We start from the raw sequence: 23,589 nt of genomic DNA, 5'->3' as shown, positions 1-23,589 counted from the left end.
TTGCAGAGGGAAGAAAACAATGCAACTCATCCCACGTGCCCAAAGTATGAAGGATTTGGAGATAATATCACTTAGCTAAGTATTTTTAGAGGATTTAGTATGAGAGAATTAAGATCATCAAATAATAGAGAAGATGCTAAAGGTCCTGTGTAAAAGGATGGACAATACCAACACAGCTGTTCTCACGACCGCATCCACAACAATTCAAGAGATGAAAACAGCTGGCCAAATTTAGCTGAACTGGGGAGAAAAACTCTAGGCTTGACAGCATGTTGTCCCTGAGTGGTTCACCCACAGCTGCACCTTTCCTTAGAGCAGCTGGCTTCGGCACCTCCTGGGACAGATCCTGGGAGAGAAAACCCTACTCTACACCTACAGAACAATTCCTGGTTCTTTTATGTAAAGCCCTGAAGGAAGATACAAGAGGCACAGAAATGGCTTGGCTCTCTTCAAACAAACAGCAGATGTCTTTATGCATGAGCAGTGTGTGGGAGACACTCTACAGCAAATCACAGTGCTACAGGGTCTGGCTCCATGAAATCAGAGATTGGATCCGGAGCTTAGAAACAACACATGCCACTCAATTAGCAATCCACTGGCTGCCAGACAAGCTCTAAGGCCATTTTCCATGATTGTGGGTCTTATCTTCATGCTACCATCATGTTGAATGGTAATATTCAACCATCACTACAAATGCCTCTAACTAGAAGGTGTTAACAGTGGGCTTATCTAGTACCTACTCCTTGGAATTTGCCATCATTAGAGAACACAGTGAGCATAAGCCATGACTGACACTCCACTCTCAGCTAACATCCGATTAAAAGCTCAGCTATTCAACCCATATTCATGGCTATTTCTGCCATGTGTCCTTTGAGAAGCCACCACTGAGTCACCCATTTCTTCAGAAACGAAGAAACAAGAAGTTGATTTTCCGCCTCCAAATGAAGGAAATTCTGGGGTGTGAGATGTTTAGAAGATAATTGCAATGACATCTAGTAGTCCAGAAGGAACTAATAATGACTCTTGAGCTTCAGCACTGTAACTCCTGGAAGTGTCATGCTCCAGGTCAAGGTGTCCTGTCAAAACAGTCTTTCACTAAATAAAGACAATTTGGAGAGTTGGGATGTAGGTTTTGTTTGTTACATATCACTATTCGTGTTTCCTTGGGCAGTGGAAGAGCTCCAAGAAGAGTACTAAAAGGTTTCTCTAGCACCCCACAGGCTACCGAGACAGTTTAAGACCTGACATCAAAGTCTCTATGCTTTGCATCACACTGTAGTCACGATAACTGGCCTTCCTCATGTTTCTTTGACATTAACCAGATCAGATACAGCTATTCTTCACACTTCAATTGATCTTTTAACTTCCAGATTTTCAGTTTTCACTGTAGTATCATGCTACAGTTTTGTTTTATTCCCTTCGTACCTTACCTGTTAGTATTCTCCAGGACTTCAACCTTCTTACGCAGCTCACTATTTTCATTTGAACAAGTCTCAACTCTGGAGACAACACAAGAAAGAGGAACATAAAAAATCAGTTATTTATTAAACTTGCTTTCACAGAGATCTCTATCATCTTGCCTACATTTAATGAAAAGTTAAACCAATGAACTTTAGTCATAATCTTTCATCATACTTCATGGTGTAAAAGACATTGCAAAAGATACTACTGGCTGTGGAGCACCTGCTTACAGTGCTCAACTACATCCCAGCAGGTGCAGCTCATTCAGGGTGGGCTGTAACTACTTTTTGCCTCTTGAAATAGCAACAGCAAAGACCCTGCTCTGACTTTCTCTGTACATCAGGCCATGGGACAGATACTTTAAAAGTCACAGAACGTGCTGTATTTATGTTGTTAGCAAGTATTTTGTGCAAAGGTGTTCAATGTGTGCATTTCATTGCTAGGATAAGGCAGCAAGCAATTTAGGGAATGCCACTTTTCTGAAAGCAGATTCTCGAATTTCAAGTTTAGGAAGGTCAATAAGCAAGGAGGATTCATTTCCAAGAGAGTGCTTATTTCCACATTGCCCCTGGAAACTCCCTAAACTAAAGTTGGTTATCACATGACATGCCACATACGAGGTCCAAGTGAAAAATATGGGACTCCTAAAAAGACAAACATGATCAGTCAGAATAGCTTCAAGAAAGGAGAAGGTAAAGGGAAATAGCTTTGATATCTGTATGTACGTAGTGGAATTTCACAGGAGTAACTCTGAGAAAGCAAGATTCATCCATAAAGAGATAAGAATAAAAAAAGGAAATTACATCAAGGATATCACCAAAGTTGGTACAAGGGGTTTAACAGATCCATCTGGTGAAGAGCGTAAGAGAAATACTAGAACACTTGTCTGTTGAAAGGAAGATTAACTTGGGATATAAAACACTAATTGAGGGTTTGGCTCCTTCTTGCTAAAGGAAGTCGATGGGTCACATGCTGTTTTCCTGAGTCCTGCTTATTTTCCCAGGCAATCTTGACTCACCCACTTCCTATTTCCGTCACCATCTGCACTAGAAGAGAGAATATATTCACTCTGAATCCACCTTTCCCTGGACACTGCCTACTCACTAGGCCAAAAGAATTGCATGAGGGGGAGGCCAATAGCAGATGGGTCTTGCCTTATTTAAGGTCTAAAGTCTTTGTTGGCATGTTAGCAACGTGTTGCAGGTAGACACAGTTATGAATGCAGCACCCCAGCTCACATACAAGCAGAAGCCAGAAAAAGGGGCTTTTCTCAGTCACAGCCACGAGATGGCAGCTGGCACTCTGTGCACAAAACAGTCCCAGCATCAACAGCTGGATCCCTTCCCAGTCCAGCAACTAGTGCTATTGGCCCACTTGAAACAGGAAGGAGGCTGGCTTACTTTTTTTCCAGACTGTCCATGTATTCTTTCTTTTTTCTTCTACTTTCCTGGGCAGAGATCTAAGGAAAAAGGAAGAAAAACACCAAATATTTGCATTAAAAAAAAAAAAGCATTGAGATGAATTAATAAACTGGTAAAAAGCCCTGATGTTATTAGATTCAAGCGTCCATGCTGTTCTCATTTCTATTCCTGGCAAGCAAAGCACTGACTTGGTCTGTTTCCACATCCAGAAGCAAGACTGCTCCTCTCAATAGTAGGAAAAAGATCATTCCCTGCTCTTACAGAACTAACCTTAAAAACTAAATCAGATTCATCTGGAGAGAATATCCCAGGACAAATACTAAAAGATGATCCCAGGACAATGCCCTGCATTTGGGAGAGGAAAAGCCCACGCATGCTTTAGAAAGCAGCTTTGTAGAAAAAGGCTTGGGGGTCCTGATAAACAAGTCAAACATAAGCCAGCAAGGTGCCCCTGTTGCAAAGGCAGCCAACCAGATCCAGGCCTACATTAACAAGATTGTAGCTAGCAGGTCAAGAGAAGTGGTTCTTCCCTTCTATTCAGCGCCTGCAAGACCACAGTTGGGTACCACAAACAGTTTGTGGCTCTGAAATAAATACTTTGGATGTACAGAAGCAAGGCCACAGGAGGATCACTGCTATAATAAGCATGCTGGAGCACATGACATATCAGGAAAGGCAGAGAAAGCTGGGTTTGTTCAGATTTAAGAGAAGGCTAAGGAGGAAATCCTATTGCTGTCTTCAACTATCTTGTGTAGCGAAGATGATGTCAGAGTCTTCTCAAGACGGCAAAATGGCAAGAGGCATCAAATACAACTTTCAAGGGAAATTCCAATTAGACATTAAGGATTCTATTTATTTGTTTTTACCACAAGAGTGGCCTAATATGGGAACAGGCTGCCTGGAGATGCTGGGGACTCAGCACCCTTTGAGACAGTAAAACATGACTGGACAAGTCCCTGAGCAACTTGCTCTGAGAAGACCCTGCTTTCAACGCAAGGAGTTGGACTAAAGGACCTCCAGAGATCCCCTCCAATATAAATGACCCTGATTATATGAAAGTAGTACGTAAAATGCACAAGGTCACTTCCAAAAATTTTGAAAAAAATATTACAAGACCAAATTCCAATTCAGTGTGGGTAAATTTACACCTCTATCTGCAAAACCAGTAACAGAATGCATCAACCATCAAAGATGTGCTAATATTCTCTAGAACAAATGAGCTGCCCAGGTCTGAATAAAAATGCTTGCCTCCCTATCACTAGGCTCTTCCCCATGTTGGAAGAAAGAAAAGACCTGTAGGGCGTTTCACAGCCTTGGTATCAACCATTCATTTAAAGGTCATGGAATTCAGTGATCAAAAGACGGGGGCACTGAAATACAGTCAGATTTTAAACATGAAATAGTGGAAAAGAACATCTTCATCACCATGGAAAGAATACAGAGGTCTTTGCCTACCATAAGGGTAGGATTGTACTGTTTGTAAATGGAGCCAAGCAACAGCAACTTGATACCCTGCTTGCTAAATACTCCATTGTTCATGTGTTCAGGTGTTCACCTAGACAGAGGCACACTGTCACAGTGACAGAGAATTTGATGGATGTGTTTAGGAACAAAGAAAAACACTTTATTAAAGGACATCTTACAGCACTGAACAGTACCACAGACCATTACTGCAGAATTGTTGCAGCGTTTTTTTAAAATGAAGGATGAGTAGGAATTACCCAGCAAAGCTAACTAACATTTACCTTGTTCTTTATTTTCCTGCGGATTTTCTTCAGCACTTTCTCCTCTGCTTTTGTCAGGGGCAGTTTGGTAGGGATTGGGTACCCCTCTGCTATCAGCGTCCTCTTCTCCTCCTCTGTCAGGATGAGTGGGCCAGTCCCCTGTAATTTCTGCAAGTGTCATAGAAATGAAATAATGCAACAGTAAATGCACACAGCCCTAAAGAAAAGGGTGTTAGGGAGGAGAGGCAGCAGCTTTCCCACTTCAGAGAGGACTCTGCCTACTAAAACAGCAGCCTCTTGGAATTGGGAATGCATGGAAGGGGAAGACCTTGTAGATAGGTTCCATTCAGAGACTGAACCTTTAGGAGAGTATTCCCTCAAAACAAAGTTGTTCTCGGCCCAGCTCTGCACACATTCAGGCCAACAGTAAAACCTTCCTTGGCTCAAACAGGGAAAGAGACAAATGAAAACCACTACTGGAAATCCCTCCCTGAAGATCACCACTTGTTTTCGACAAGACAAGGGGACAGATGCAGATCTACCAGGGACAGGTTAACCCAGCCAGGCTGGGCCCTAATGCAAAACACAATCCATGGTGGGAGAAACCTAATAACACTGTTGAACCCTGTCTCAGCTTAGAGGAGAGGCACACTGTTCTCTGTGGGAACAGAACAGACCAGTGAGCAAGAATTACTGGATCTGCAGTTTTGACCAGAGATGGATTCATCTAAAGAACAACAGAAAGTTAGCAAAAACAGTAATTAAATAAAAAAAAAAAAAGAAAGAAAAAAGGGAGACAGATAGATAGATGCTGGAAAAAGCCAGTCCAACTTACATGTGGCGCAGTCAGGAGAGGGGAATTGGAGAGCGCTGAAGCTGTGCGTGATGTCATTTTAGCCGTGGCTTGTAGCTGGATTGGGCTTGAAGGAGGGAGTGATCTAGCCGGGCTCTGCCCTCCTTCAGAGTCACTGCCATGGCTGCTGGGAGGGGTTGGAGGCAAATGCAGGGGATCCACTGCTAAATGGCAAGCGACACATATAACACAAGGTTTTGAGGTGCTAATTTAAATTTCCACTAGAGCTGCCACCACCACCGCCACCACCACTACCACCCAGTTTCCAAGACTAGGACTGTCTGTTAAAAAATGGATCAAGCAAAAGTGGCAACTTGGAAGATTTTCAGAGCATGCAGGTCTCCAAAGAAGGAATGAAACACAGCAGCTATCTTTAAGTTCAACAGGCAAAACAGGGTTCTGCACATATGCTCCAGTCATTTCTACCTACACTTCAGTTTCTCCTGCAAATGCTTTGAGTTTTAAGTATAACCCTCCAGTATAAGTCCCCTGTCCCCAGGAAACCACATTAACAGAGGGGCTCTGAGCCAGCCTGCTTTCTCTCTAAAAACAATAGCCTTTCCTAACTTTGCTGTGGATTAAACAAATCGCCAGTATTTTTCAAGAGAAGGGATCACGTCCAAGGTGTTATATGAACAAGGAGGAGAGAAATAATCTGCCTCCTAAGGCCCTGGTTTGGCACAACTGGGAGCAAGTGACAACCTAATGACAGCAAAGGCTTTAATGTACTGATGGAGCAGGAGCAGCACAGCCAACCACCAGAGGTACCTCTCTCACACTGTGCTATCCAGGGCCATAAGGTAACTTCTACTGCACTTGCAGCCAGAAGAACCTGTGTTAGAATTGGCAAGCAAAGCGCTTATGACCAAATGGGTCTGGACAAGAGAAACAGGGCAATGTCTCACCTACTCATATTACATGGACTATTTAGCAGATGTCCAAAACAGCCATAACTAAGTCATTTTTTCCCTGAGGTAAATTTATAGCAATGAAAATTGGGAGTAGAATATACAGGGCTGAATTTGCCACCTTCCACTTCTGTTATACTTTGTAAATTTGAGTTGAAAAGATCAGATGGGTGGTGGGGGAAGAAGGAAGAAAAATAGTAAGAAAAAAAAAGCTATTATACATGAGTGCTTTTTGTCTAGCATCTTAACTCTAGTAGTTGCCAGAAGATACATGCTTGAAAAACAGCAAGGCCCTTAATCCCACAAATTGAGCAATCGAATTTATGCCCTGGGTTGAGATATAGCCTCCCTTTTTCCACCTGCTACATCACTTGCTTCTCTCCCTACAGCAGTTCTACTTACCTACACAAATGAATTCACTAACTAATTCATTCATCAAGTGTTCCTAACTGAGATGCAGTTACTTGCTCAAATTTCAGCCCAAATATCTGGCTCTTTCAAACTTTTCTTGGTTTAACAGATTATGTGCCACAAAAATGTGTTTAACTTTCAGGGCAGGGATCATTGCTCCTCCTTCCTCATTTACAGATTAGTGCAAAGTGATCCTGGTCATTCTTAAAAACTCTACTAAAACTAATATGCTACAAAAAGACGGACCTAACTTCTAATTTCATATAAACTCACATCCTTGCTTTTGTATCAGAGGTTAAAACAGTAAAGTTTCTGGTTATGCTCTTCATGCTTTCTATGCCTTAGTTAAGTCCCCTCAAACTGATTTCTCTTTTAGCCTAAATAATCTTGTACTTTAAGGATTCAAGCTCCCTCCAGCAACTGTACGATTATTAATATGCTACACGTTAAAAAAGGGATCATTTTCTTTGTGATGAGGAAGGAAAAAAAGAAAAAACACATAAACGGGTCAGAGAGAGGCTGGCTCTTCAGCAGCCTGAGTCGAGTCCCTAGAAGGCAATAGCTTCAGCCTAAAGATTAACATGGCAAATGAGGAAGCCAAATATTTAATCAGGGTAAAGTACATTTATTGTGCATTCTGGTCATCTCCCCCTGCATTTTGAGTTGGTAATTAACAGACCTTCCTTAGAAGAGAGGTTCAGGAACTGATCCACTTCGTGGGGCTCCAATTTAATCTCTGGAAAAACTTTCTGGCTCAGTGGTTTCATCTAGAAAAGAGAAATTAACAGCATGAAAACCCAAAGCATAGCTCTTAAAAATCTTAATAGAAGGATACAAGGATGACTTCTCCATAAATGGAGAGGTTCCCTCTCCTCCTGCTCTGCTACAGGCAAAGCTTTAACTGCTTCACACTGTTTGCTAAACGAGGCTACAGAGAATACTGCCCTGACTACTCCCACTATGGCTTTTCTTACTACTATATTTAGCTAAATAAAAGATTATGCCTCAGAGATGACATTTCAGACTGAAAGCTAGCATGCAACCCACTCAAATTACTTCTCTTAGCAACAGATCTGCTGCTAGGATTTGCCGGACCGCACAGTCTGTTTGAGCAGAGACAGAAACACTCCTGGCAGTGGGGGAGAGCCTGTTCAAGACTGTTGTCATATGGGAGCAAGAGCAAGGTGTCAGTCACTGAGCTCCAGATTATCCAACCCAAGTTAACTTCACAGTGTGGAGGAGCAGGAAAAGAGACAGTCACAGCTGACCAAAGTTTGGAAGACATCTGTCTTGCCCTGTTGACAGGGCTGGGGAACCTGGCTGCCAAGCTGTTGCTCAGAGTCTGCCTGTGTGCTACAGTCCCAGGCTTGAGGAAGTCAGTCTGGCACATCAGCATGTTCATTACAGCCAAAATCTCTCTCAATAACCTGTGTAACTAATCCATTCAATGGTAATGATCCACCAGCTAGTCCCAATATACTCTTTGAAAATCATGGCATCCCAAGCTACAGCAGGACTACATACCAGGGACAGCACATTCAGACTAGAAGAGAATTATGGGAAACTTGTGTTTAATTTTTTCAGTTTCTCGTAAAATAATTTCTGTTGCACATATTTCTGATCCACATTCAAGTGGAAACATTTATTTTCAGCATATACTAGCTCCACCCAGCCTGGACCAACATTGCACCCTGGGGATTGAGAACAGTCATGCTTCTTCCTCCACTGACAGGGGACCCTGGTGAGCAATCAGCTGCTGCAGTTCATTCTCCTTAACCCAACCACAGCCAAACTAAGCCCTTGAGAATGCCCACTGGTTGCTCCAGCTGTGGTCAGAAAGGCATCACAAATGCTCCTTACAAGGCAGGCTGGTCTGGAAGTAGCAGCAGATCGAAATGTCAAAGCTTCACAGATCTGGCAAAAGTGACTTAGCAGACAAACAGGGAAACTCTCCAGTCATTTCAAGTAAGGAGTCTTGTTCTGATTAGGGGAAGGCACAGCAGCACTAAAGCAGGTTATTATGGAAGATACTTAACTTGTCACGGGCTCGATAGGGCAAATGTGTTAGTTCAGGTGGGACTTATTCGTTAGAAACCATTTAAAATATTTCTAAAAACACATGAGCCCCAGGCTTTGGGGCCAGCACAGAAGAGAAAGTTGTGCATCCCCATTAAGACCTGAAGATGCAGGTAAGTTTTTTGAAACACAAGCTCTTAAAGCAGTAGTGGGGCACCAGCAAACATCGAAAACCATTAAAGCAGACTGCAGTGTGCACCCTGAGTTGACAAGTTTTGGCACCAAGGAGGCTACACTGGTATGCAGAGTCTTAGGAGAATCTGTAGCTAATTGTGCAGAGAGGACAGAAATTCTGCAAGTACCAGGGCATCCGTCTGTAGCTCAGGTTGTTCCCCCTCCAGCGACGTGGCTGTGACAGTGAGACTGACTGAGGGAGCAAGGCCTGATGTCTCGCACAACACTGGCTCAGTCTTTATTGCTGCTGGAGTAAGCTCTGTAGCCAGACACCATTCCTCATTTTCCAGGTCACCTGCCAGGGAAGGAAATTGGACACCACATGTTTAGGTCAGAGACAAAAAGACTACAAATGAAAATAATGTCATTCCTCCTCCAGAGAAGGGAAACAAACATAGAAGGCATTTCAGTCTATCAACAAAACTCTGCCCTTACTATTCAGCTCTCCATCAATGCAGACAACCATGCCATTTCAGGGCTGTAACCTAATCCTAGCCCCAGGATACAGAGAGGAGCAGTGAGGAAAGACACAGAGCACTAATCACTGCACATTGCCGAAAGCTGCTAACACATAACAGAACAAGACTAAACAAGCCATTGGGTAAAGCAGCCAGGGAGCCATGTCCCCCCCACACTAAAGCCTGCTGACTCAGTTTTATTCCTCCTTGTAGAGATACCATTTCGCCAGACTTCTGCTCCTTCTACTGCTTGCAATCATCAAATAGCCAGAGTGGCGATACTATACTTTTAAGAACAAAGGATTTTTCACTCTCTCAACTTCAGAATTTTCCCCCCAAGGATTCATTTAGTAAGTATAAAAGAGGATAAAGGCTTTGATGATTTCACAGGACCACCACTGCCATTGTGATCATGCTAATTTCCTCTCCAGAGCCTCTGGAAGTCACAGCACAGGATGCATATTTTTACTAGCAGCAATGAAACATGCACCACATGTTGGCAGAATTGTCCCCTAGCCCCACTTACTGCAAGCTCACTCATCAGGAGAAGTCATGCAGCTTTTCACTGGACAAAGCTGAAAGGTTTGCCTTGCACTGTCAAGAACTGGGAGAAGATTGGCATAGTAAGTTGGTAGCTCCCCATTTCCATTCATGAAAAAGCCACTGTTTGGCTTGCTGAGAAGGGACTTATTCTCCCAGGTCTAAAGTATGATAGAGGATCAAGAACTTGGGAAGACTCAAACTTTAAAACAATTCCACAAGGCTATTAACAACCCCACTTATAAAAAATAAAATAAAAAAATCAAATGCATTTTTGGCAGTTGCAATTCTGCCTTAAAAAATTTCCCAGCCCTACTGCTAGAGTTCAGTCATAGAAGTTCTTTTCCCTTGCTGCAGAGTACCCTACACCAGCTGTACTGCATCCCAACAGCATACAGAACAGTCCTCTGCCACAACTCGTCAGTAGTTGTGAGAAGCACGTCCATTAAATCAAGCAGCTGAAATCTGAGGCCAAATATACATAAGAGAAGAGTGTTGATCTTTCTTTCAAAGCTTTCTCCTGTCTTCATACAGAGTATTTACTGCATATATGGAATTAAAGCAGAAAGCACGCACATACACCACACAGCTAGTAAACAGCAACAGAGCTTTGAATTAACTGCATGCTGCATCAACACCATGGGAGGCAGCCACGGTGCTGTGGCTGTGCCACCTGCAGTCTGCAAGGCGAACGAACACAAGACCCTTACACATCTGAGCATATCAAGGTGTTGAGATGCCAACAGAGTTCAGCTGCAAACAGGTAACAAAAATAAGAGTGGGCTTACAGCCTCTATGCTGCTGTCTGCCCTTGCTATTAAGACCACACACATATACAGCACACAGGCACTGGGCAGAAGCTGGGTGACTGGAAGAAGGGAGAAGCATGTACATCTCCAGTGCTAGTAATTACTTCGTGGTGGGACCTAACCTCCACCGCTGGCAAGCAAGGAGGTAATTTGAGTAAAGATACACCAAGGAATTAAAAATGAAAAATACCATTCCTGTAATCAGAAGCTCAAGAACAGTGAGCCCAGCTTTGCCAAGAGAAGTAACTGTACAGCAAGGGCTAAACACCATATTTAAGTTTTTTGGAGAGCTTACTCCCAAAGCTTTCTGGGAAATGCAGAAATACAAAAATAGAAGTATTTATGAAAAAAGAGGTCGCATTGTCTAAATATTAACTCAGGAGAGAGGACATTGCTCTCTTTCAACCCTCTCTGAGTGTCTCTACTCAAAAACACGAGAGCACAGCTCCCTCCCTGCTGACTGCAATGAAATATTCAGTGGATCCCTAACTTGCTGTGTGTGGATCATTTTGGGTAAGAGCTTTAAAGTGGTATCTTTGCCTGGAAATCGAGAATCCCTTGGCAAATGCAACTTTCAAATGCTTGTTTGGATAACTTCTGCCAAAAACTCCCCCACATCGTGTTGTGCAGAGCCTCCGCTTGCTGCCTGTTGCACCTCTGGGTCGAGCTATACCACGGCAGTGCTATCATCTGTAATCTACTTCAAACTCCCTTTGGGAGGGAAGGCTACATATAAATGAGACTTACCAGTGAAGCAAGTAATTAGCCCTGAACTTTCTGAGATTTGTATCATCATGCAAGTAGAAGAGAAATCTAGCCATGGGTGCCCAGCGAAACAGGGCATGTCCTCTAAGGCTGCACTCTGTGATGTTTATAACTTCTAATCCCCATACTCATCATGAGGATTCAGCTGCTGTAAAACAGCAAGATATGCTGGCCTTCAGCTCGTCATTTTACTCCTCTGGAACCTGACTTTGCTGATTAACCTGACATCCCCGCCATCACCACTTAGATCCGCACAAACTGCTCAGAGTTATTCTAGGCTTTAAAGCCAGTCTAACCAGTTTGTAGGGTTACGGACGGTTTTTAGCGACAGCAACACGCTGCATTTAACACTGAGATAACTTTGAAGAACTGCATCTAACACTTTTTTGACACTGCCTTTTATGATGCATAGTGACAGCTGTCATTCCAGATGAACAACCGTGTGAAAGCAAGAGATGGAACAACACACTGGTCGAATCCCACCTTGATACCCTCCTCTCCCTACTTTTTCCAAGCCCCTGTTACGCATTCACTATCATGGTCAGTGCTGTGCAACAAGTTACTTTTTTTTGACACATTCCAGCTTCTGAAGTCACCAATGATCTCTCCTTTGCTCCAGGAGAGCTGCAAGGACATTTCCCAACTCTCCTTTCTCCTCTTCCTGAGCACAGTGGGTTGACATTATCTGAAAATCATTCCTAATTTATTTTTATAATAGCCCCTTAGCACCTTAGTCTAGTCTGCCAAGCACTGTACTAGCAGAACAAAGTGGCAGCCCTTCTCCCAAAGCCCTTGAGAACATTGCACAAAACCAGAAAAATTTAGGCAAACAGGAAAAATTGAGAAGGCTACAGAATACTGGTCATACTGAGAGGCATGGCACACCCACCAAGACAACATTATTTCTGACAGAGGGGTATGGGAAACCATGAGAGAGGTTTCATGGAATAATGAGAACAAGCACATGAAATACCGAAATGAAAGGACAATGGAGGCTGTCTCAAGGGACCCACTGGAGGAAAAGGGAGGTGTCTTCTCCAAACCAAGCAAGACATGCTGTAGAAAGAGCAGATGACTGGTGTCAAGAAATTGAATGTGAGTGTTTATATTTATATTTGACATGATCCAGGAGGTACACCTGAACTATTGAGACAGAGTCCAAAACAAAAAGCTGAGAAAATTATCTTCGTGATGGTATTCTAGGCAGATATGAATAGGCAACACTGCATTGCTAAGGTGAGACAAAATATGCTGCAAATCATTCATATATAGAGAGAAGAAAGCCTAAACAAGAGATTTAGCTATCCAAATGGCTAGGAAAATCCACATCCTCAAGATGGTCACTTTGACTGTTAAAAATCTCTTCTCAGGCTTCAAAGCACTGATTCCAAAGTTGAACAAGGGATATTGGCTGTCAGTCCCCTTTCTCAGCTGAAATTTCCTATAAACTTCAGAGCTCTATTGTGCAATGACTGTTTAGATGAGAAGCATTCCCCTTCACCTACCCTTTCATAAATCCATGAATGCTAGGCATTTTGGCATGCAAAATATGTCTTTTAAGGTGTCTACAAAGTACTTAGTAAAATCCCAGCTAACGCTTCTGTGTGCAATGCACTAGCACTGTTAAATTCCACACACAATGTTAACTGAACATTAATGTTGCAAAGCACCCAGGCAGGTATTAAGAAATACCTATGAAGGTTTAATTCAGTGCACTTTTGCACATTATATACACCTAAAAATAGGAATGTTTTAATAATGTGTTCAAACAATTTCTCTACAGAACCTGTGCCATACCCAACAAGCAGAATGCACAGCACTCCCCTAATTAAGGAGCTAGTCCATGTTTTGTTATTCTCATTGTCTCATGCACAGCCTCACCTGTCCTTTACTGAATACAATTCAGCTTCTGTTCCCACAAAGCTGTTTAATTCCCTCCTAGGGAAATGCTTCACCAACCTGAATTAATTTCCATAGCGGTCCTGAAAATTCAAGTGAGCCATGGAGACATTACGGCCAAAAAGTATCTAGTAATTTAAAATGGCGAACTGGAAACAACTAAAATTGGATTTTTCAGATGATTTAGCACTGTTGTTATACTTTATCAAAATACAGTATGCATTGTGTTTTCAGGTGCAGCTGTAAGCATCTACGACTTCTGCAAGTTAGACGTTAGTTTCAGATCAAGCATCCAAAAAACCCATTCATCACAGCAACCCAGAGTTTGTGACACATACACCTAAGATTTTATTTTCTGTGTCCAAGACTAAAATTACATTTCTTCAGAAAGCTTTTATGTGCTACTTCTGTCATCAAGCTTGTCCCACTTTTCCTGCAGACTCTTGTTTAGCAGGCATCTTCCACTTTCTGTTTTTAAAAAAACAAGGCAGGAGCCTTACAAAATGCCAAAGTAAGTTCAATCAGTGTACTAAGCAATGTTCTCATCGATAGGAAAAACTTTAAACATGTCCTCTTCTTTCCCAGCTGCACTCATCACAAGTCCAGCTTGGTCCCAGATACGACATGCAATGTGTTGTAAGATGCTGTGTACGTGATAACGCAAGAGAGGAAGCTCAAAATGGGACATAATTCCCTCAGTACTGTACGTATAAGCAGTGCATGTCATGCATATCTACAGCAAGGTGTCCAAGCAGCAAACAAACTCTTTCTGTCCTCTGTCTTTATTTCAGAGGCCCTAATCCTGCCCCAGGTTCCAACATCTGCAGTTAAGATGAGCAATGCTGGTAGTATCTATTCAACATACCACAAGTGGACTTTCCCTTTTCACTTTTCTTTTTCCAGATGACTACACCTGAAAGGGAAAAGGCTATGAACATTTTGTACAATGAAAGCTTAAGATCTTTAAAGTCCATTATGAAGACTGGGTTACGCACAAGTGCTTGGTTTTGGGTGCACAACACACCCAAGTCAACTTCTCTCTATCCTGCACACCACATACATTATGATGATAGTTTTCAACAGAAATGGATTTTAGTGCTCCTCTAAGCATCACAGCTGTAGCAATAATCAGTATGTGTGATTTAGGCATACGTGAAAAACACACAACCAAGAAGGGCTGTGTTTGTACATAGCAGAATTAATATATGCTACTGCTGTGTTTATTAAAAAAATATAATATATCTGTATTTATATAGAGATATAAAAAAAATTAAACATAGTCTCTTAATGACACCATGTGCAGCTTTCTAGGACACTCATATTTCTCTGAAGAATGGCAACATTTTGCTTCTTTCCTTGTTCCATATAATATTATGGGAAGGCAGGGTAGGAAAAGTGGAAAATAAGGTAAAAAATGCTTACTTCAACTGTACAGTTTTTTTAATATCAGAGTTCCCAGCAAATTTTGCTTTCCTTTTTTTCATTATTTCTATCCAACATTATTCTACCCAACTAATTCTTCAATCTTGTCCAACATACCACCTCCTTTCCTGAGAAAAAGTAAATTTTCTCCAATATAGACTAAATTTCACCCTCTGTGATAGATGCACAGAGGAAACAGAGCTTACAAAATAACTAAAAAGATCTCCCTTGCTCCCCACATTCATTTCAGCACTACTCATTACAGAGTTTAACAGAGGCACTTTTTGCATGGATAACCAAGTTGCATCAGTGAGTTGCTGTGTATTTTTAATAAATGTAATTAGAGATGCACTCTGCATCTCTCCTCACTGCTCCCAAGTACAGAGAATGCAAGTATTCAGAGAAACAACATGATTTTCACCTTTTTTTCCCCTGCAGTAAAAAGGAAGGCAGCACCACTAGGTAAACAAGCATGCATGAGGGGTGTACCACTGGACCTAGGGGAAAAAAACAACCCCACACCACCATTACCACCATGACAGATGGTAATCACACAGAAAACAGATGCATGCACAGCATGTCATTTGCAAAAAAGCCTACAAATAAGACCTGTAGAAGCATCAAGGGATATCCTTATCTGTATAAGCAGAATGAAGAGGCAGCTCTCACCTCCTCAAAGTTCATTGTCCAAGCAACAGATAAAACAGTTAGAGAAACTTAAGACGACCACAACAGACTACCAGGCAAAGTGAGTTGCATGGGTATCAGAAAAAACATCTCTGGACAGAGGAATGCAAGAAGATCCCTAATAAGTCAAACTGTTCTCCAGCCAAGAGTATTTAAATAATACCCCTCTTTAGCTGTGTCATGGATTTGAGCAAAAGGGCTTCAACCAATTCCTTTTGATCCATGACAGACCTTGTACTGCCATCATGAACCACAAGGCTTGGATGCACAGCCTGCACGGTTTCTGTACAGCCGTGCCATGTACAACAACATGCAGTCTCAGACTCGGCTCATCCCGTGTTAATAAGACACTTGGACTCAGATGGTGCTTAAACTTGCACCAAGGGTCCACATTTGTAAAGCTGTATTTTGGACAAGTGTTTGGTCCTTTCCTGGATCCTACCTCTGAGGTTGCCACCCCTATACAGCTAGCAGCAGGATCCAAGGGTGCTTACTAGCTCTACACCACAGAAATACAGCTGCAAACTGGGAGCTGGCTAACTGCAAGGGAAAAACAACTCCTGGAAGAGGCTCACAACTTGATTGCAGGGGAAAGGGCTGCTCACTCTCTCTCGGCAGAAACACCTCACCATGAACCCGAAAGGGCCTCTGCTGATGCACAGGTTCTGGGCGTGCTGCTGGACATGCTGCTCGCAGGGAACTTCAGCGTGCCCAGCTCTGCAGTCTGAGCCTTTCCAGCCTCCCAAAGGCAAGTTGGACCTTTCTGGAGGAATAACTGCTTCCTTGTCTTCCCCCTGGGCTTGCACTGTTCCCAGTGCCCAGCTCTGGGCTCACGTAACACGCCATGGCAGACACAAGCCCCGTTTATCATGCCTGAAATGCTCAACTCCAATGCCACTGCTGCTACCCCCCTTCTCCTCCATGAGGTGAGAGCCCACATTCATCGACAAACAGTTTCTCTTACAGATTTTCCAGATGGCATTTCCCCCTCCCAGCGTGCACACACACTCCCACCGCAAATAATGAAACCGAAGCCCTCGAAACAGCCTCGACAAAGGAGATACTGTTTGACTACCAAACATTGGGGTCCTTTTTAAAGTGCCAGGAAGGGAAAATTAAATAAATGGGCAAAGATGAGCAGCAGCGATACACAGTAATCACAAAGCACAGCAGAAGTAGCCTTTCTCCTAACAAAGGATCACCAGTCACACCGGCACCCCCCCTTTGAGTGGCATGGAGTCCATCTAAAACCCACAGATTATTTGTACCACTATCAAAGTTATTAAGATAGAAACAAGGACACATTGTTCTCCCACACCTAAACAATTAGGTTCAATACCCTCTTTCCTGCAGAGAATTTGACAGTTTTCAATCAGAATCATCTTGTCACATACAACCAGCCAGGAGATGTCTTAGGGTTACAGGTTCTGCTCTAACCTCCCTTCAGACTAAGACTTTACACAAGCTTAGCTATCAGTTGGGATACTGTCCCTGATGTTTTTAATTATTTTGCTTACGGGTAGAAAAATGTTATTTTTATAGCATTGCCCTTTATATATATGGGAGTGAGGCACAGACTAAGATGGTAGCTTGCATTTACAGCCTTAAAGCTTGATACTATTAAATGTCCTGTAAAAGACTATGTTTTGTGTTTGGTTTGTTTTTTTTTTTAAAGATATGTGAAAATTATCCACAGAAGCAGTGTTCAAATAAAATAGTTCTCTCTCACATATCTGTATTTTTCTCCCCACACCCCATGTGGATGTTGTGAAGGCATATATCTATTATGGCAGCAATCAGGCTTCGACACACATTAAAAGGACTTGATGCTCACAGCACATAACTACGTGAGCATGAACTCCCAGTGCAACACTACGGAGAGAATGAGATCACTGGTTTCAGAAACAGCAGGACTGGAAGTAGGAGGAGCATTCCCCTAAGATGCATCATTAGGGAAACTATTCCTGCGAAATCAGCTCCTGTGGTCACTTGACACAGTTTTGAAAAGGAACTGCAAATGTCCCTTTGTTTAGAAAGGAACTGCAATAGCTCAATGTCCAGAAGAGAGCCCCTGTAGGGAAACACCAAGGAAGTGCAGTTCATTTAAACTGTATCCAAGCAGAAATCAAGAGGGAACTTAATCACAGCCTACAAACACCTGGGGAAAGAGGTTTCGGAGAGCAGATGGCTCTTTACTCCAGCAGGAACAAAGGCCATAAGGAGATTTCATATGTGGAACTGGAAGCTAAAGGAGGTCTGACTGCAAATAAAGTTGTCAATTATTAACAGTAAGCATAAGTAAGCACCAAAATGCCCACCTCTAAATCAAAACTGACATTTTTCAGACACACTGCTGCCCAAGTAGAAGTTACAGGCTTGATTCAGAGTGACCTACTGAGATTTTGGACCTTGGATGTGTAAAAGTTCAAAAGTCTTCTCATCCTTTAAAACTGCAAATGCTGACAAGGACTGACTGCTACCCTTCCACATAAAAATCACCCACATACAGGCTATCATGACCAAATGGCTTCCTCCTCATTTCCTAAATAAACACACAAAAATAAAAAACCCACACAGAAAAAAGTTGCATTGGAATGTGCTCACAAAAGTTATCAGTATGGCTTTGACAGCATCTTTTCAAAACACAAGTGAGTTTCTTTGTCCAGTTCCATTTTCTTTAAAGTCAGGGCAGAGGAGGTTCCATGTTCATTGTTCACATTTCACTGATTCAGTATTTAGAGAAAAACAGACAGAAGCAGGACAATGCAACTCCCTTTATAAACAGAGCCTATATAAAAAAAATAAAAGTAGGATATATAATATAACCTACTATACATAACAAATATGTTATGACATATATATACATATATTATATGTTTGTATATATATGTATACATATAAAATATATGAAGACCACCCTGAGCCTCAAGCCCACAGGTGCCTCTACATTAAGAGACGGCATGTGACATTGATTACTGCTTGTGGACTCCATACATAAGCAAGCATTTTCCTGTACAAAGCACTGCCTGAGATGAGGGCTGGATTTATCGTTGACAGGCTACTTGCCCTGGAGAAGTAGGAGCCATATACAATGATTTTCGGGGTTTTGTTTGTTTTGGGTTTCTTGTTTGTTTGTTTCTTTCTTTTCCAAACCATGTAGGGAGTAAGAGTTGAAGCTTAAAAGGAAAAATTGGGTTTTAAAAGCACATTACAGGAAAAAATAACCTCAGCAGTAAAAAACCCAGTAACAATACAGGTTATATTCTAGGGCCAGCCCCAGTTTTGGCACAGCTAAGCATAAAATAGAAACATACCATTTCTGCAATCAGCCTGTCAAACCTTTAGCCAAGACAAGCCGCTTCAAATCCAACAGTAACTTCAAAGCATTCCTGAGCAGGAAAGCAGGAACAGGAGGGGCAGGTGGGGACCAAGACTAGTCTCAAAAGCAGAGCCCTCAGGGGATGGGGAAAGGAACGCACCCAGCCACCTGGCCACATTTTGAGGAGAGAAACCATACAAATGACTAGTCGGCTCTCCACTGTCTGAGCCCCACCAGGCTCACAAGCTAAAAAACACACACAAAAAGCAAACACATGCCCACTGCAAACCGACCTCTATCACTTGAGCTGATCCAGAGGATGAAGAGCCTCACACAGACGCTGCAGCCTCTGCCTCCACATTCCTGCTGCACACCAGCCCCTCAGTATTACTTGTACTTGGTTCTCCCCTATGGATCTCACACATCTCTCACAAGGAGCAGCCACTGTCCTAAAGTTTGTGCCTATGGCTGACAAGATGAAGCATCGGAGGGCAGGCAAGGACCCTACGCTCGCATCTCAAGTCACACAGGAGGCTAACCATAGTCCCTGCTGAAACTTGGTTCTTGCCTTGCTCCTGGCTGTCTGATCCACAGGCCTCCCATTCCAAAAGGCTACAAAGACTGGAAAAGTGAAGACAGACATGCACCAGCTGTAATAGAAAATAAAGCTTTTTTTCCCTAACCGTTTACAACTGTCAGAAGTGAACCTGTGCCCCAAAAGGCCCTGATGCACAGCAAAAGGTCTCTTACCCATCAGCCCTATTCCCAGCCTCCCCTCCCACCTTCATTTCCTTCCAAGAAGCACTTTCCACTTCACAACTATCCGCTGTGCTTCTTCGCAGCTACTCTGCAGTTGTCTCAAAAAACCCAGGGCTCACAACTAGAAAGTGGAAACCTGCTGTGAAAGAAACAGCAGTGCAACTGGTGCGGCTCATCGGTACCTGGGATGCAGCCTCCTTTTTCATGTTCCAGCCTGGAGCCCTCCCCAGGCCAGGTGCCTTATTCACCAGTTCAGGCAAACAAAAGCACACGATCAGCCAGCTGCAAGCAAGCAAGTCAGGCCTATAAATATCTCTCTCTAGTATCTTTAAAGTTTATGCAAAACTGAATATAAGAATAGATTCTCAGGAGGGAAAAAAACAAACAACTAAATGCCAGACATCTTGCTCACATCTGCTTTAAAATAGTTACTCTTGCCAATGCTTTCATAGGCTGGAGATTTAGGGACTGACGCGTTCAGAGACCCCACACTAGCAACAACCTGCGACTTATTCAGAAAAGTTCTTCTGTACAAGGCTGGGGAAATACCCTCAATACAGTGAAGTCAGAAGAGCGAATAACTGGGGAAAACCGGTGGTGGGACCTTGATCTTATGGCAGCACACCGGTGCCAGCACCACAGGGCTGGGACCAACAGCTGGGGTCACCCTGGGCCCACACAGGCGGCAGGACCCTGCCCCAGGATGGGCCGGGCACCCCCAAGCATCGCTCCTGCCCCCGTCACCACGATAGCAAACTTCAGGTTTTAAGGCCATTTTTAAAGGCAGACAAGTACGCTTCCCTTTAGGACACCAGACTCGTGTGGTACAAGCCACCCCCTGTCCCCCCTCACGGCAGGCGGCCTCCGTCTGGCAGCGTACCGCTCGCCGGCGGGCCGGGCCGGCACAGAGGGCGGCAGCCACCTGCCTGCTCCTGGCACAGAAATGGCACCCAAGGGCTGAGCAGCTGATTAGCGTTACACAATTAACACGCACCGAGTTAGAAGTGACCCGGGGAGCCAGCTTGCATCTCAGTATACACCAGCACGTGGCACCCAAAAAGTTGCCTTTGCCGAAAGGAGTTTGCAGCTCCAGGTCATGCTAACAGAGAAACTGCTGGTGTGACAGCGACAGTAAGACCCGTAACAGCCGCCATTTCCCAGCACGCATTATCTAGCCACATGGGCTAAGGGGCCTAGCCCTAGAAAATCCTGGGTTTCCCCCCCCCTCACATTTCCCCTGCCTTTGCCTGTCCATAAACGCCCACCAGCCTAGGAGGGGATGGCATTTTTGTACACCCTGGAAAGCAACCCCTCAGCACTTATTGCCAGGACAACTGCCAAGAGTTACAAAGAAGAAACATCACATTACTGACTTCATGGCAAAGCAAGAACAAAGCTTGTTTGCCACGTGCTCTGTGCGCACCACCAGGCCCTTAGTCCTCTAGAGCTAAGGGTGAAGCTCTGAAACAGCACTCAGAATGAGCTTAACCGCTCTGTGCCATCCTCTTCCTCCTCGCACTGCTGCTGACTGCAGGCACGCAGGCCCACAGCACATGTGTCCACTGCACGCATGCACACACACATGCAAGTGTCATACATGAGTCTCCTCACTAGCCTGCTTCGACTCCCAGTCCTGCAACTCCAGCGTCCTGCAGAATCATGAAGCCTCACCATGGAAAAACCATCAAAACACAACAGCTGTTAAGAGCTCACCAATCTGCCCAGTGCAGTGGTTATTTGGAGAATGTAAATTTTTTGCACGTTCTTTACGTAAGTCCCTCAGCCAACCTCATTTCTCAGCCCCTGCCACTCCACAAAACCACTCCCAGTTCCTCGGCAGTGGGAGATCATGCTGGAGCACATGGACCTTCCCCTCCGCACCCTGTACCTCCTGCTCCCCAAAAGGACACTGATGCTCCCAGCATCTGTCCCCTTACTCCACCAAGGGGACTGGCATTCACCAGAGTTGTCAGGAGCACTGTGTACCTCCACTGTCTAACAACAAAGTTGCTTTTAATCTCCAGTGTCAAACCCTGCAGTACTGCCACCCACAAAATCCCCCTCTCCTGCTCTCATGGACTCAAGGACTTGAAAAATCATCAGGGTGATGCCTTTGAATATCTATCAACCAGCCATGTTAACTGTAATTCTGCAGTTTCCTCAAGTATTTCTCTGAGCTTCACTGTTCTGAAGTCAATAGGTATTGAAAGGTCATGAGCGTGATTCCAGGGTTAATATTAAATAAAATCCCAAACACCAAGCACAACTCCTCCTCCTCCTCCTCCTCTGTTATGAAACACTCTGCAGAGTGAATAGAAGATGAAATGCTTTCCATTCATTTTCTATTTTTAACCCCACTTGTTAATGTTCCTTGGCTTTTTAAAACATCATTTGACTAAAGCTCTATTAATTACCCAGTGGTCTCAGCAGTATGAATTTCTTCAGGATTTTTCCCCAAAGGAAACTCCCCTCACTTTTAACCTAGTTTGAAGCTTCTTCCTTTTAACTTCCAGAGAAGCTTCGTTTCCAAAGTTTCTTCTGCTTGTTTCTCCTGCCACAATTAATATCTTCTGTATGTATTAACTTAAAAATACGCACATAAAACAGTTAGGAAATATAAAATGGGAAGGCTTTATGTAGATGATGTTTCAAGAACATCTCAAAAAACCCTGCCCCACATTGAAAAGCCTTCTCACAGGTTTTATTAGTTGTCCTCTTGTGAAATCTCTAACAGACCACATCTTGTTTTAACAGAGTGCTTTGGACTACAAAACTGTCAGCCTTTGAAAACTCATGTCCTGGTGGATCTTCATAAACAGCTTAGCTTGTTAATGCTTAGACATAAGCACTAATCTCTTTCCTTTTTATTGTGATGCAGCTTAGTATTCTACTGCTTTTCACTGTAAAGCTAATGTTGAAGACATAAACCAATTATTAGGAGTCAAAGTCTGCCATGGTGATTATTCCTAATAGCTACCAGATATTCTTTGCCTTGCTCCTCCACCAACCACCAGCTTTTACCTTGAACTCCCCTTCCTCCCAGCAGGCATCTTCACGCCAGAACAAGCAGGTTGGATCTCTTCCTCCCACCATTCCTGCATTTCCCTTTTTTCCCCCCTCCAGATGTTTATAACTGCTGAATTAAAGATAACTGCTAAAAAATGCTGTTGGTTTTCATTACTTTCTATGCTTCACCATTTCCTACAACCACAGAATCTATAAAATTGCAGTTATGTCTTCAGAAGGTCACCGATAACTTCTTGATGGGCATTATTTTTTTTCTTTGCCTTTTTTTTTATTTTCTAAAAAGGAAAAAAAACCCTAGGACTTCAGCAAGACAGGTTCAGCAAGACTGGGGCAGCACCTGAAGTTACATTCCTGTGCGTGTATTTAGAAACATAAATACGATGACCTGATTTTCATTTTGGGATACCAGAAAGCTCCAGATACTCCCTACTGAAAAATAAGTGTAGTTTAAAAGTTTGGTTGGTTTGTTTTTAATAAGCGTGAAGTTATGTAGCTTTGAAGGGACCTCTGGAGACCATCTTGCCCAACTCCTCATTCAGTGTATGGCCAATTTGGATCAGGTTGCTCAGGGCCTTGCCTAGCTCAGCTTTGAATATCTCCACAGATGAAGACTTCACAGCCTCTCTGGACACCTGTTCAAATGTCTGACCCACTCTCATGGTGAAAATGATTTTCCTAACAACTGACTGGAATTTCCTTTCTTGCAACTTGAAACCATTACCTCTTGTACTATCACTATGTATCTCAGAGGAATCGAGCTTCGTGTTTCTCTGCACCTTTTCATCAGATAGCCATAGACAGCAAGAAGATCTCCCCTTTGCCTTTTCTCCAGAAGACCAAACAAAACCCACCTCACCCTTTCCTTACATGTCACGT

At 43.2% G+C, this 23,589-nt stretch overlaps 1 protein-coding gene across 1 annotated transcript in view; it reads right to left on the bottom strand.

The window, feature by feature from the left end:
- CREB3L2 (cAMP responsive element binding protein 3 like 2) overlaps positions 1–23,589 on the bottom strand; it is an 85,922-nt gene that overhangs the window by 17,635 nt on the left and 44,698 nt on the right. Inside the window, exons 3-8 of the mRNA XM_075051860.1 lie at positions 9,157–9,323; positions 7,458–7,545; positions 5,442–5,623; positions 4,628–4,774; positions 2,862–2,920; positions 1,431–1,499 (exon numbers count right to left, since the gene is read on the bottom strand). Of these exons, the coding sequence (XP_074907961.1) occupies positions 1,431–1,499; positions 2,862–2,920; positions 4,628–4,774; positions 5,442–5,623; positions 7,458–7,545; positions 9,157–9,323 (712 nt within the window). The remainder of the gene's footprint in view (positions 1–1,430; positions 1,500–2,861; positions 2,921–4,627; positions 4,775–5,441; positions 5,624–7,457; positions 7,546–9,156; positions 9,324–23,589) is intronic.

This window comes from Buteo buteo, chromosome 19, assembly GCF_964188355.1.
Source record: "Buteo buteo chromosome 19, bButBut1.hap1.1, whole genome shotgun sequence".
NCBI lineage: Eukaryota > Metazoa > Chordata > Aves > Accipitriformes > Accipitridae > Buteo > Buteo buteo.
Note: the sequence above shows the minus strand (reverse complement) of the source record. Positions and strands in the feature narration are given on the sequence as shown.